The sequence below is a fragment of the Trichechus manatus genome, unplaced genomic scaffold, assembly GCF_000243295.1.
Source record: "Trichechus manatus latirostris isolate Lorelei unplaced genomic scaffold, TriManLat1.0 scaffold00076, whole genome shotgun sequence".
Lineage (NCBI taxonomy): Eukaryota > Metazoa > Chordata > Mammalia > Sirenia > Trichechidae > Trichechus > Trichechus manatus.
In genome coordinates, this window is record NW_004444012.1 from 978544 (window position 1) to 992137 (window position 13594).

General features: G+C 47.9%; 1 protein-coding gene across 1 annotated transcript in view; it reads right to left on the reverse strand.

Annotated features, from left to right (window-relative positions):
• Positions 1–13594, reverse strand: part of RYR3 (ryanodine receptor 3) — a 420187-nt gene that overhangs the window by 209717 nt on the left and 196876 nt on the right. Inside the window, exons 30-34 of the mRNA XM_004380716.1 lie at positions 12410–12446; positions 10284–10447; positions 7090–7255; positions 821–907; positions 198–424 (exon numbers count right to left, since the gene is read on the reverse strand). Coding sequence (XP_004380773.1) covers positions 198–424; positions 821–907; positions 7090–7255; positions 10284–10447; positions 12410–12446 — 681 coding nt within the window. The remainder of the gene's footprint in view (positions 1–197; positions 425–820; positions 908–7089; positions 7256–10283; positions 10448–12409; positions 12447–13594) is intronic.

Genomic DNA, 13594 nt, shown 5'->3' on the forward strand with positions numbered 1-13594 from the left:
TTTCCTGCTGGGTCTGACTAAATAACAAAAGTGGAGAAGGTAAAGACAGAAACTGAGGTTTCTGGGGAAATTCACGCCACTGTGGTACTGAGTAAGGCCCTCGGCCAACGAAGATGCTCCTGGTTCCCTTGAGGGCTTGTCTGGCCCTGCCTCAGTGGCCTCCCAGACCTGCCTTTCCTCTCTGGGCTCCCCAGTACCTGTTCTCCTCCGGGATGTGGAGCGCCATCATCTGCAGAGGCTCCAGGCACTGTACCACCCAGCCATGGCGCTCGCTCACCCGCTCCATCTCCACCTTCAGGAAGCTGCTGGGCATGCGGCTCCAGAGCACAGGCTGGAGGGTCTGCACATCCAGCCGAGGTGGACACTGCGGGACTGGGTTCTTCTCTTCACTCTTAAATATGGCAGCCGACAGGGGCATTGCATTCTGCATGGTGGAAAGGCATGGGATAAGAAGACATGTTGATATAGAGATTCTCATTTGCTGGATAATAGCCCATGATAACCAATATGGTTGCCGTAAATTAAAGAGAGACGGGGGTCTCCAATAGCTTTACCAGCACTAATTAGGACTTTGCATAATGGGTTATATGAGCATTGATTACTTCTTCCCGTACCCAATAGAGGTGGAGGAGAAAGAAATGAGAACCCATGTCCTGCCATTTGAATTTCACATGGAAGCGTAGGGTGCAGGAACACTAGAGCTGGAGGGAATGTGAGAAGGGAGCGGGCTGGCCTTGTTTTCTGAGGCCTGGGATTCTCCCCTAGTGCCCAAGTCTGCCTTCTGTTGTGATGGCCTTCAGATGAGAGGACAGATAAATACCTTCAGCTTCCCAAGCTCAAACTGAAACAATGAAGTGCTCGTGGGCTGTAGGAAGACTGCTGGAAACACTTTGGTATTGGGCTCCACCTGGAAACCAAAACACATCAAGAGGTTTGCCAAAAGTAATAAAGCCAGAGCTGGCCAGGTCACTGGGTGTTTTCATCAACACCCTCTGCTGAGGCTGGATTGTGTCCTCCCCAAAACATGTACTGAAGTCCTGGTCCTTGTACCCACGGATGTGATCCTGTTTGGAAGTAGGGCTTTTCTTTTGTTATGTTAACGAGGTCAGACACGAGAAGGGTGAGTCCTAAACCTAGTCTCTTCTGAGTTATAAAAAGAGGAAAACAGACACAGAGACACACTCAGGGAAAAGGCAAATACCAAGGGCAGCGAAGGCACATCAAGGAATGCCAACCATCTCATGGGGCTCCTGACAAAGCAGGATCAACCCCTAGAGGTGAATTCAGACTTCTGGCCCCCTGAACTGTGAGAAACTAAACTTCCATTCTTTAATGTCACCCATTTATGGTCTTTGTCCTTACAGCACCACCAGGGAACTAAAACAATGCCTATGATATGCCTGCTTTGCGCCAGACCCTAGGTTTAAGCAGTGACAGATACAAATGTAAAATTCTGATTTGGTGCCGTTCTGACTTTGGCCATAAGGCAGGAGTCATCCCTGGTCTGGCCCTTAGAGTCTCCAAACATCCATTATGGGACATCTAAAACAACTTGTGGCCCTCAAGCCACTGCAGCCGTAAGCAAACAAAGCTCTGGTGGCTGAGAAAACAACTCATGGGCTCATGGGGAGAGAAAAATGCGCTTGTCTTGAGGCTTCATATGCTGAACTAAATCACAGCAATCCAGGGAGCTAGAACCTGAAGGGTAGTACGTGGACTGGTCCCTCAGGACTGGTCCCTGCAAGCTGCATAAACAGCCCAGCCAAACTCCTGAGCCGTCCCCAAACTTTCCTGCACACAGTAGGTGCTTTGAGAGCATTTAGGACGTCCTGGGATAGGTTTATTTCTAACGCACAGAGTACATGCTCCCATCACGCTGAACAATGGAAATTTCTCTTCAATCACTAAGAGAAAAAGAAAACAGCACGTGTGGGCGCCTGAGGATGTACACACACTAACAACAGCAGATGCAGATGCGGTAGGCAGAGTTACAGACGGCACTCATGACCTCGCCCCCTGGTGTTACTCCTGTGACTAAGTTACATCACATGGCAAAACGGATTCTGCAGACATAATGTAACGAATCAGTTGACCTTAAGGTAGGGAGATAATCCCGGTGGGTCTAATCTAATTACAGGAGTCCTTTACAAGCAGAGTATTTTCTCTGTCTGTGGGCAGAAGGCAAAGTCAGAGAGATCTGAAGCGTGAGAAGGACTGGACATGCCTTTGGTGGCTTTGAAATTGGAGGGGGGACGTGAGAAGGAATGTGGGTGGCCTCTAGGAGCAGAGAGTGGCCCCAGCGGATAGCCCGGAAACGAGATCTCAGAACCTCAGACCTACAGCTACAAGGAACTGGATGTTTCCAACTGCCTGAAGAAGCTCGGAAGTGGATTCTTCCCCAGAACCTCCAGGTAAAAGTCCAGTCTGGCTGACACCTTGATTTCAGCCTTGGGAGAATCTGAGCAGAAAACCCACTCAAGCCCACTGGGACTCTGAGCTACAGAACTGTGAGATCATAAACGTTCTTTTAAGCTGCTGACTCTATAGAAACCTGTTACACAGCCACAAAAAAGTAGCACGAGTGCTTCCCAACCTGGTCAGTGGGTCTGACAAGAAATACCCACCGAGCACTCACTGGGGGACTGCTCCATGCACAGGGGACAGGGCAGCAATCATGCGGGACGGCCTCTGCCCTCGGGGAGCTTATGTTCTACACGCTAAGTGTATTATTTTCCTAGGGTGCTGTAACAATGTATCCAGGAATGTACCGTCTCACAGTCTTGGAGGCTAGCAGTCTGAATTCAGGGTGTTCTGTGGGGCCACGTTCCTTCCAGAGGCTCTCGGGGAAGATCCTTTCTTGTCTCTCTCACCTCCTGGGAATCCCAGGCATTCCTTAGCTTGCAGCTGCACCATAACCCCTTCCTCACAGGCTATCTTTCTTTCTCCGTCTCTTCTCTTCTTCTACAAGGACACCACTCAGATGGGATTAGGACCCTCCTCCAGCATGACCGTATGTTGACTGACAGCATCTTCAAAGGCCTTATTTCCAGACAAGGTCACATTCACAGGTAGCAAGTGTGAGGACCTCGACATATCTTTCTGAAGGACACAGTTCAACCCACAAAGGAAGCTTACGTTCCGGAATGCGTAGGGAGTCTGGGTGTGATACACCACGGCACGCTATTCTCCTGATCAGAGACCCACAGTAGTTCCCCATTTCCTTATTGTTTTCCTTTGGTTTTTAAAAATCCATTGCCGTCGAGTCGATTGAGACTCAGTGACTCTACAGGACAGAGCAGAGCTGTCCCACAGGGTTTCCAAGGCTGTCATCTTTATGGAAGCAGACCGTCACATCTTTCTCTCCGATACCGGCTGGTGAGTTCAAACTGCCGACCTTTCAGTTAGCAGCTGAGCACTGAAACACTGTGCTATCAGGGCTCCTTCTGTATTTCAGGCACCTTTTATCACTAGCTGATCCATTTTGTCCTTGCATTAATAGACATTTTATTTCTAACCATGTGTGAAGGTCAGGGCTTGTGAACTGCCCTGAATAGGAAGCTAACCTCCGTCAAAAAACCCGTATTTCATGGCTGGACCTGCTCTCGGGGCAGCGTGACTGGGGTGGCAATCACCATGGAGTAGCTCTTGAATGTACATTTTACTTCTCATTTCTCCACTGATCACATTAAGTGAGACAGAGAAAGAAATTGCATAGCAGTATTTAAGGGGAGGTGTAGAAATACCATTTGAGAAGACATGTCTCTCATTATTTTGGTTACTGGTCCTTTTTGAACAGAAAGCCAACGTATAAATATTGCTGCCGTGCTCCTCTCGAGATAATTGAAAAATGAAAATGGTTACAGCTGCAGAATAACAATTATCCCAACTGCCAGGAGACCAGGCATGCTACCATCTCGCATGGAATGAGAAGGCGGGCTGGCTGGGTGGGAGGCTCCCGAGTGTCCCTGGCACGCAGCCCTGTCTCCGTTCACAGCAACGTCCCTCAGGGCCAGAGCACTGACTGGGACCACGGAGGAGAGTCATCAGATCTCCTATACGTGGAGCAGAGAAGCAGCTCCGGGAGATGGGTGCCAACATGCAGCTCAGAGAAGAAAGTGATCAGCTCAAAGTCACCCAGGAACGAGCATGAAAGACGGGATAAAAGCTGCCGCAGCATCTCCTCAACATCGCTAGTTCTGCCCCAAGGCAGCCAAGTCACGGCTGCTGTGAATGCCAGGATGTTTGTTTTTTTGGCTCTCCATAGCCCAGCTAGCCTTAAAAGTTATAAGATGCTTTAAGAGTTCTCTGTAGCTCAGGGAGGACCCTTCAGTCAAACTCATTTAAAAAGTTAATGGATTCTGAAGGAGAGCAGTAATGCATATAAACATTTTATCTGGGGACTAGGGGGAAGATGGAATCCTAAGAAAGTACTGCAAGAAGAATATATTACTCCCTGCCTCAAAGCCTGCTTTCTCAAAGGCCTCTTTCTGAAAATGGCTGTTTGGGCCCCAGCTGTTGGATCAAGCTTGCCGTGTGGCACTGACAATACCCGCTTTTTCCCAGGAGAGGGAGGAGGTGCAGAGGGTATCCCATCATTGCAGGAGGTTCTGGAAGCATGGGGCGGCCGCCTCAATACAACATGCTGTCCCAGGCCCCCAGGAGGGGTTTGGTCCATCTGTTCCTGGTCACCAACATTTTGGGTTTGGGCAGCTACTCTGTTGTGTCCCACCTGACCCCATTACTCAACCTCAGGTCAGACAACTGGCTGCTCAGGGGCTCTCCTGCCTGGAGGGTATAGTCTGGGGCTGATTCTGGAATCTGGTGGTTTGTCTATCCACAACAGCTGCATGTTTTTATCTGCTCTTGTTAGCTATGAGTGAAGCCCTGGTGGCACAGTGGTTACGAGCTCGGCTGCTCACCAAAAGGTCGGCAGTTCGAATCCACCAGCCGCTCCTGGGAAACCCTCTGGGGCAGTTCTACTGCATCCTGTAGGGTCACTGTGAGTCAGAATTGACTCGGCAGCAATGGGTTTCGTTAGCTCTGATGGCGACCCCAGAAGACTGCTGGCTTCCTGAGACACCCCACGCCACGCTTCTGCTCAGACACCTTCAGCAGCTTCCCATTTCCTATTAACATCTGCCGATATTTCCACGTGAATTTCCCACCACTCTCCACAAAAGCCCCACACTATTCTGTGCATTCCTCAAACACACTGTAAACGTCCCTATCTCTGTGAGGTTTCCGCGCCATTCTTTCAACCTGGAACATGACTCGCCACCTGGAAGAATACCTTTTCCTCTAAAATCCAACGTAGACGCTTTCTCCTCAATGAAGCCTTTCCGAACCAGTCTTTTTTTGAATTTTTCCCTCCTAAAGCATTTATTAAATCGTATTTTTAGGTCCATTGTTTGTTTTTCAAATGTTTTATTGCTGTTTATGTGAAGAGTTTACACAGCAAATTAGTTTTCCATCCAACAATTTATATACAGCTTGTTTCGTCACATTGGGTGCAAACCCCTGAATGTGTCAGCACTCTCCCCTTCCTCCCTGGGTTCCCCGTGTCCGTTCGCCCAGCTTTCCTGCCCCTACGGTCCTTCTGAACTTAGCTCCTGGGCAAATGCTGTCCTTTAGGTCTCGTATAGTTGATTGAGGTGCACATTTCTCACGGGTGTCATGTTCATTTGATAGGCCTGTCTATTGTAGGGCTATAATGGGATCTCTGGGAGTGATTTCAGTTCCAGGTCTGAAGGGTGTCTACGGGCTCCTGACCAGTCCTGATGAAAGTGAGCTCTTCCTTCTCTGAATTCCATTAACACTCTGTCTACACATACATGCGGCTCTCCACTTCCACTCAAGCGTCAAAAATGTTTCGTATAGAAATTTAACTCCTTACCCCAGGTTTATAGACTACTACTAATTATTAAAGTAACAAAAAAAATTGCTTTCCTTTGTCAGTAACTTGAGAAATGCGTGGTTAGACAGGTTTCTTTCTGAAGTATTTCTCAAAGTCTTTTGTGTGCTAACGATCATTGCAGAACTTCAAGAGGAGAATCTAATATGTGGCATTTCCCGAGCTTGCCTTGCCTGCCCATATCAAACCATTGCCATTGAGTCGATTCCGACTCATAGCGACCCTAGAAAACAGAGTAGAACTGCCCCACAGAGTTTCCAAGGAGCGCAAGGTGGATTCAGACTGCCGACCTTTTGGTTAGCAGCCGAGCTCTTAACCACTACGCCACCAGGTTTCCTGCCTGCCCATAGGGGATGAAAATCTTGCTTAAAGGAGATCAGGCTTCTTGTGGTGAATAACAGGTATATCTACCTGTGCAAAATTGATGGTTTTTCTGAGTAGGTCTATGGAGGTTCACAGTCAGCCCAATAGGGAAACACATTATTTCTTAAGTGATTTCTGAAAGAATCTTGTCAGGAATTCACAGGGACCATGAATAACCTTTTTTTTCCCGCCAAAAAGAATACTCCTTGGCAAACTAATCCATTTTTATATGACTAAATTTTAAACATAGAAGTTGCTTGAAGTGAGGACTATTTCTGTTCACCTTTTAAACCTTGGAGCCCTGGTGGCGCACTGGTTAAGTGTTCGGCTGCTAACCAAAAGGTGGGCAATTCGAATCCACCAGCCGCTCCTTGGAAACTCTGTGCGGCAGTTCTACTCTGTTCTATAGGGTCACTATGAGTCAGAATTGACTTGACGGCAACGGGTTTTTTTTAAACCTTGTACCTTATAAAACGCAGGTAACATAAAAGGTGCAAGAAAGTATTTGTGGCATAAACGAACTCACTTTCAGAGCCCATCATCAGGGAAAAGCCTTTTCATCCTCTAGAAAGATCACCAACCCAGCTAATCAACCAGTAAGTATGACTGTCTCTCCTGCTGTTTTTCCTTCTGTTCAAAGGAAAGTCACTTGTTTTCTTCGTCCGTTTTTGTTTCCCTAAATGTGGCCTCATGCACTTGAGCTGCTGTGGGTGGGGGGCGCTGAGGATGGAGGCGAACGAGAAGCACAGCTGCGACCACCCCGAGCTGAGACGTCACTGTCTCGGCCCCCACTCCCCGCCTCAGGCTGCCCCTACCTGGTAGCAGGTGCTGAGTTCCTTCCCATTGGCTGAGAAAGACAGCATGCCCATCCCCAGATCCACGAGGCAGCCGATCTCCAGGTCCACATTACCCCGACTCGATCTCTGGGAACTGGCCACAATGTCCCCCCCCCAGACCAGGTAGCAGTTGCTGCGTTTCACACTAGGAGCCAAAGAGAGAGGAAAAGGCACAGGATGTGGACTGGAGCAGTTTGTGATCACAGCTCAGGCATGAAACGCCCCAGGAACCTTCCTAGAAAGCCTTCCCATCATCCCCCAGATATATATATGTGTATTTAAGTGACTGCATTGAGAGTCAGCACAGCTTAGCCAGGCATGAACCACTACTCAGTTTAGGGAGGGCTACCTCCCTCTATAGAACCCAACGTTCAGATAACTCAGTGTCAAGTCACCTTTGTGGGACAGGTAACAGGGATGGTGGGATTCTCACTTAGAAAACTGAGGTACACAAGAGGTGATCAGACTTTTAAAGGGATTTGGTATAAAACGCAGGAATAAAAACCTGGGGTCAGAGTCCCAATCCAGTGTTCAAGGCAACAGGCTACAGAACTTGAAAACTCAGGTCCACTTTCCTTATTGCAGGCTTGGACCCAGGCAGACCTGCAAAGCAGGTCATGTTTGGCTTGGATGCCCTCCCACCTCCCTGACCAATCCTACTCTCTCCTTCCCAGCTCCCTGGAGTTCTGCCCTCTTAGCTCACTGCCAGTGTGGGTACTTCTCTCAGCTAGGTGTCTACTAATCCCCAGCACAAAGAACTTCATCATAGGTATTGGCATTTAAAAGCAAACTATAAAAACAAAAGAGCCTTTAATTTCTTAATTGTAGGATTTCAAACCCTGGGTGGGCTTTGGAGAAAATGAGTGGTGGCAGAGGTGGTTTCAGGGTCCCCCACAATGGGCTGTGGACAAGGGGCAGCTGGCTGGGTCCTCTCCCAAGCCTGGCCCTGAGGCACCTCATCTGAAGGACCCGCTCCATAAGGTAACATTATGTGACTTTTCCCAGGGTAGGCGAGAGAGCGGCTCTATAAATGATACTAGAGAAGCGTCTTTAAACATCCTACAGTCAGTCTGGTATGTTCCAGCTCGGTTTCCTGCTCCTCAACTCCACTGGGCTCAGGGAGGGTGGCAGCAAAGACTCTCTCTGCAAACTCTGAAAATTTCTTTACCTCTCTGGACTGTGTTCTCTTTTAGGATGCAAAGGATTTGATCAGGATTCTCTAAGGTTCCTTCAGCTTTAGAAGTTTTATGGCTTTCCCCCGTGACTGGAAATTCCCTTCATAAATGCACATTTCTCTGTCTTCCGGAGCTCTTTTCCCAGTATGAATAACCTCAGGTAGGGGCCGAATCACCTCTTCTGAAGAGCTGCAGCCATTGTTAACTTTCCGTAAAGGTTAAACTGCAGCCATGTTATTATTGCTTCTTACTGATTAAAGTACTAAATTTAAAATTTAGGACTAAATTTAGGACTAATAAAGAAGCCAATTAATAATTTATTAAAGCTATGGGAGTGTGAAGCGGCAGACCTTGGCGATATTTTAAAGGACCACATTCAAGATGCCCTAAAACGTGAAAATCGATCTTGTATTTATTTCTTACTATGCAGGACCGAATTACTGAGTATCTATTATATACTGGGTCTTATTCTAGGTGCTAACATGTCTGTTAATTTTCACAATCAATGCTGTCACTGAGGCTCAGATAAATCACGTAATCTACCCAAGGAGGCAGAGCCGGCAAATGGGGGCAGTGGGCTCAACCAGGATGGATACTTCTGCCTTCTGTTCTTTGCGCAGAAGAACAAATTTTGGACTGGCCAATTGTCTACACAACCTAAACTAGATATTGCCTATAGCATCTGCTCTGCGTCTCTGAACATGATGGATATTCAATAGTGATGATAATGTCCATTTGCCGTCGATTCCTACTTATGGCGATCCTCTGTGTGTCCGAGCAGAACTGTGCTTCACAGGGTTTTCAACGGCTGATTCTCCAGGAGTAGATCACCAGGCCTTTCTTCCGGGCTGCCTCTGGGTGGACTCAAATTGCCAACTTGTCGGTTAGTAGTCAAGTAGTGTTAACTACTTGTACCACCTTAGAACTCCTGCTAACAGCAGTAGTTGATGTTCACTGAGTTCTTGGGTCTGGGCACCATTCCAACCATTCTTCTGTATATTGACTCATTTAATTCTCACAGCCATTCTGTGAGACAGGGTACTGTTATTCTCACTTTATAGATGAGGAAACCGAGGCCCAGGGAGGTGCAGTGACTAGCTGAGGTCAAACACCTAGCAAGTACGGGAACCTAGCTTAAGACCCAGGCAGTGTGCTTCCAGCGCCCATGCTCTTGACCACCTCCCTATACTGGTTCCTGAAGACACAGTGATGTGGCTGACCTCTAGCCACTAGACCTTGATGGGCCAGCGGGATCTAAAGAGCACTGATTTTACAACATCCCTGACTTTGTAGGGAGAAGGACCTGGCTTGAGAAACAACTTATCATATCTCTATACAAGTCTGAACAAGGAAAACAATGTCATACCCTATATAGATGGGAAACATGGAAGGAGACCACAAGGCTTGGTCTCCTGGGTCACCTCTGGGGCACATCTGGCTGAGGATTCTTAGACCGCAATACCTGTGGGCCAGGGGGAGGGCACGGGTGCCCCTGAAGATCCCTAATTTCTACTGAGCGATTATTATTAGTCACGAATGTGCTGTATCTCTTTTACGGTATATTTTCAGACGTTATAGACTCTTGGGATGAGAACTTCTTAGCTTATCGCTGCTGAATAATGTCGTACTTTTTTAATTTCTCCTGAATCAACGTCTTTCAAGCACCCAGGGATTCTGTCTCATTCTGATATCACAGAATTTGGGGCTTGCCTCAAATTCATGGAGAAAACTCTGAGACTGACCCCAGATCTTCCACCTCCCTGTCTGTACCTCCCAGCCCCGGGCCATGCTTTAGAAACAGAATGAAATCGCCCTCTGTTTGCACCAATACCCTCCCTTTCACTGCCGCGGTACCCCCCTCACCTCTGCTGACTTCAGCCTGTGCTTCATTTCCCAGTTTTAAGGAGACTGGTCTATCCCTCCCCTTTTTTTGAGGGGGTGGTGGGAGAGAAGATGCTGGGGAAGGGACAAGGGGCCCTCTCTGGGGAGCCCCCTTACCTTTCATGGACGCGGCCCCTCTCATCCCCCAGGGTCACGGTCACCGTGCAGTTTTTATTCATGTCAAACTTTTCACTGTACAAGTGATAGTCGGGGGTCACCCATCCGACCCAGACGCAGGTGGGGTCCTGTCCAGCAAAGATGCGGATCGCGTAGTAGTACTGCTGTGGGGAGACCACAGAGACGGGTGAGCGGCCGCATGGCAGAGGGGGCTGGACGGGCAGAAAGGACGCACAGCTGCTCGGCCCTTTATTCTTAAAAAGCACACACTGTTCTAGAGCTGACTGGCCACTCTAGGCTTGAAGGGAGGACTGAATGGAGAACTTGGCTTTCTCCTTTGCCCCTCTTCTATTTTGCTTTAGTTCCTGGAGAAGCAAACACTCAATCTCCCACCCTTTGCCCAGAGGATGAATTCAGCAGCTGCCATTCAGAACAGTCAGGACAGAGCAAGCGCCCTCTGCTGGGCGTCAGGCAGACTCAGGCTGCAGGGGACAGGTGAGCATGGACCTTGTCCGCTGAGACATAACAGTCAAGGGTCAGAGCACTCTAGCTCCACTTTCCACTTCTACAGAAAAGTTAGGTTTTTTTTTTTTTTGGAAAGTCTTGAAAAAGAGGTTGCAGAACAGAAGCCTGCATTGTGGTCCAACGTGCTTTGTGTGGCTGACTTGCTCAATGACAGGCAGCGCTGAAAACCACAGCAGTTCTTGGTACGTCATGAGAGTTTGTGAAGTTTATCACGAGGACCATGTTGTTATGGACTAAACTGTGTCCCCCAAAAAGATATGCTGAAGTCTTAACTCCTGTACCTGTGAACAGGAGCCTGTTTGGAAATAGGGTCTTTAAAGATGTTACCAGTTTGGTTAACACGAGGTCATCCTGGAGTAGGCAGGGAGACGGAGGAAGGGTGCCGTGTGACATTGCAGCCGCAGACCAAGGAAGGTCCAGCACTACGAGACGCTGGGAGAGAGGAACGAACAGGTTCTCCCGCCAAGCCTTAAAAGGAACCAACATGGCTGACACCCTGTTCTTGGACTCCCAGCCTCCAGAACTGTGAGGACACATTTCTATTCCTATAAGCCATCTAGTTGGTAAGATTTTGTTATGGCAGCTCTGGTCACCTATGACATATGGTATGATAACAGCTAAAGCACTGAAGCAGGTGACTGTTTCATGCTCTTCTTTATGAGATTGAACAAATTCATTCTTAGTAAGCCCTTATTTGTATTCCATCATATTTTCTTGACCGGGAGAAAAACAGGTCAGCCAGATAAACCTGGACTTGAATCCTGGCGTTGTCAGTTATTCACTGTGTGACTCTGGGCAAGTCATTGACCTCTCTGTACCTCAGAGTGGATAATATCATCCATTTCAGGGGGTTACTGTGGCCATCGAATGGCAAAGTGAAACAAACTGCTCAGCCCAGTTTCCTGCACGTACTAAGTATGTGATACGCTGACGCAAGAACCTTATTCCTAATGCTAGCTAACCACTGAACTCAGGACTGCAAGACAACATTGCAGACGGGGTGACACAAATTCCTCTGAATTAATGTTTTGCCAGGAGCTAAAGAGGAATGAGAGAAACGAGGAAATGAGCGAGTGCTGCTTGTTTACTGAGGTCTGGCTACGGGAAAAGGACCCAAAGCGACTGCCGTTTTCTGGGCTTGCTTCCTGCCTCTTCCTCTCATTTAATTGTTTTCAACATTATTCCTGGCACCGCATGGAGAGATGGTGGGGGGGCAGACTCGTGAAAGTTTATATAAAAGAACAAACAAAAGGATTAAATTAACGCCCCCCAACCCCCCCACCCCAGCTGATGTTAGTTCTCAATCAGAAAGGCAGTTCTGGGTCCCTGGTGGCAAATTGGCAACAAGTACACAGTGATGCTCAATTAGGAGCTCCAGGTAGAATTTCTCTTGTGCATTGAAGAGCTGTATTTCTTTCCCCCATTTGAGAAATGCCATCTCTGGAAGCATCATTGTTCTGGAAGCATCAAGATGGATATTAAAAGACAGAGTAATTGGCAACTAAAGAAGATCGTTAGACAGTTTTTTGCTGTGAGGAGTGTATTACCACGCACAGCAAAGAATCAAATAATTAAAACCACAATTGCGCACATTTACTTACTGTTGTTGTATGAGAGAATATTTCTTGCATCTGTTTCCTGGGGGGAGAATAATCCATATTTTAGTTAAGTCAGCTGTATAAAGAATTCGCAGTTCTGACAATTGATCTACTTTTAATGATCAAGGAGCACGGGTGGCACAGTGGTAAAGCATCTGGCTGCTAACCAAAAGGTCAGCAGTTTGAATCCACCAGCTGCTCCTTGGAAACCCTATGGGGCAGTTCTGCTCTGTCCTATAGGGTTGCTACGAGTTGGAATCAACTCGACGGCAACGGGTTTGCTTTTTGGGTTAGTTTTAATGATCAACGCAAGGTTAGGAAGCTGGATATTTCCTAGACGTGAGTGAGTCCAATTAGTCCTGGGATTTGTTCGTTTGGAAGCTGCTGCCACAAGGCAGGGCTGTGACTTCCAACTCTAGTCCTTCAGCTCAGATGACAGATCAGAGTTGGAGGATGGGGGGAGGTTATAAAAATACAGGTAGGGAAGCCTATGAATAGATTATTCTGTTTTCTCAACCAGCTGTGCTTGTTTTAAAAGCTTAGATAGTGAAACTCTAGAGGAAATCTAGACAGGAAGACACACAGCAGTGATTCCAAACAGACATCAAAGAAGGACAGTGAGGAGTGTCATCCTTACCAGGAAGGAAGACATCACATTACTCATGATTTGCACAGCAGCTGGGCGGGACACTGCCCACCAGTATTTGCCCCTAGAAACGTCTGACTTCACCGGAAGGCAACAATTGCGCACTCACGCACACTCCCATTCATTTTATTCCAAAAACACAGGGATTGCGGGCGGCAAGCAGGTTAGCGGCTCAGAGAACTCATGGAGAGCAGAAACTTTTTCACCAGACATGACTCCTTTCAGCCTGTTTACTACATACCTGCTGCCGTCAAGTCGATTCCGACTCACAGTGACCCTACAGGAGAGAGAACTGCCCCACAGGGTTTCCAAGGAGTGGCTGGGTGGATTCGAACTCTGACTTTTTGGTTAGCGGCCAAGCTCTTCACCACTGTGCCACCAGGGCTCCGTCTACTCCATAATTAAGGGACCACACACACACACACACACACACACAGAGACACACACACACACACACACAGACACAGACACACACACACACACACACAGACACACACAGACACACACACAGACACACAGACACACACACAGACACACACACA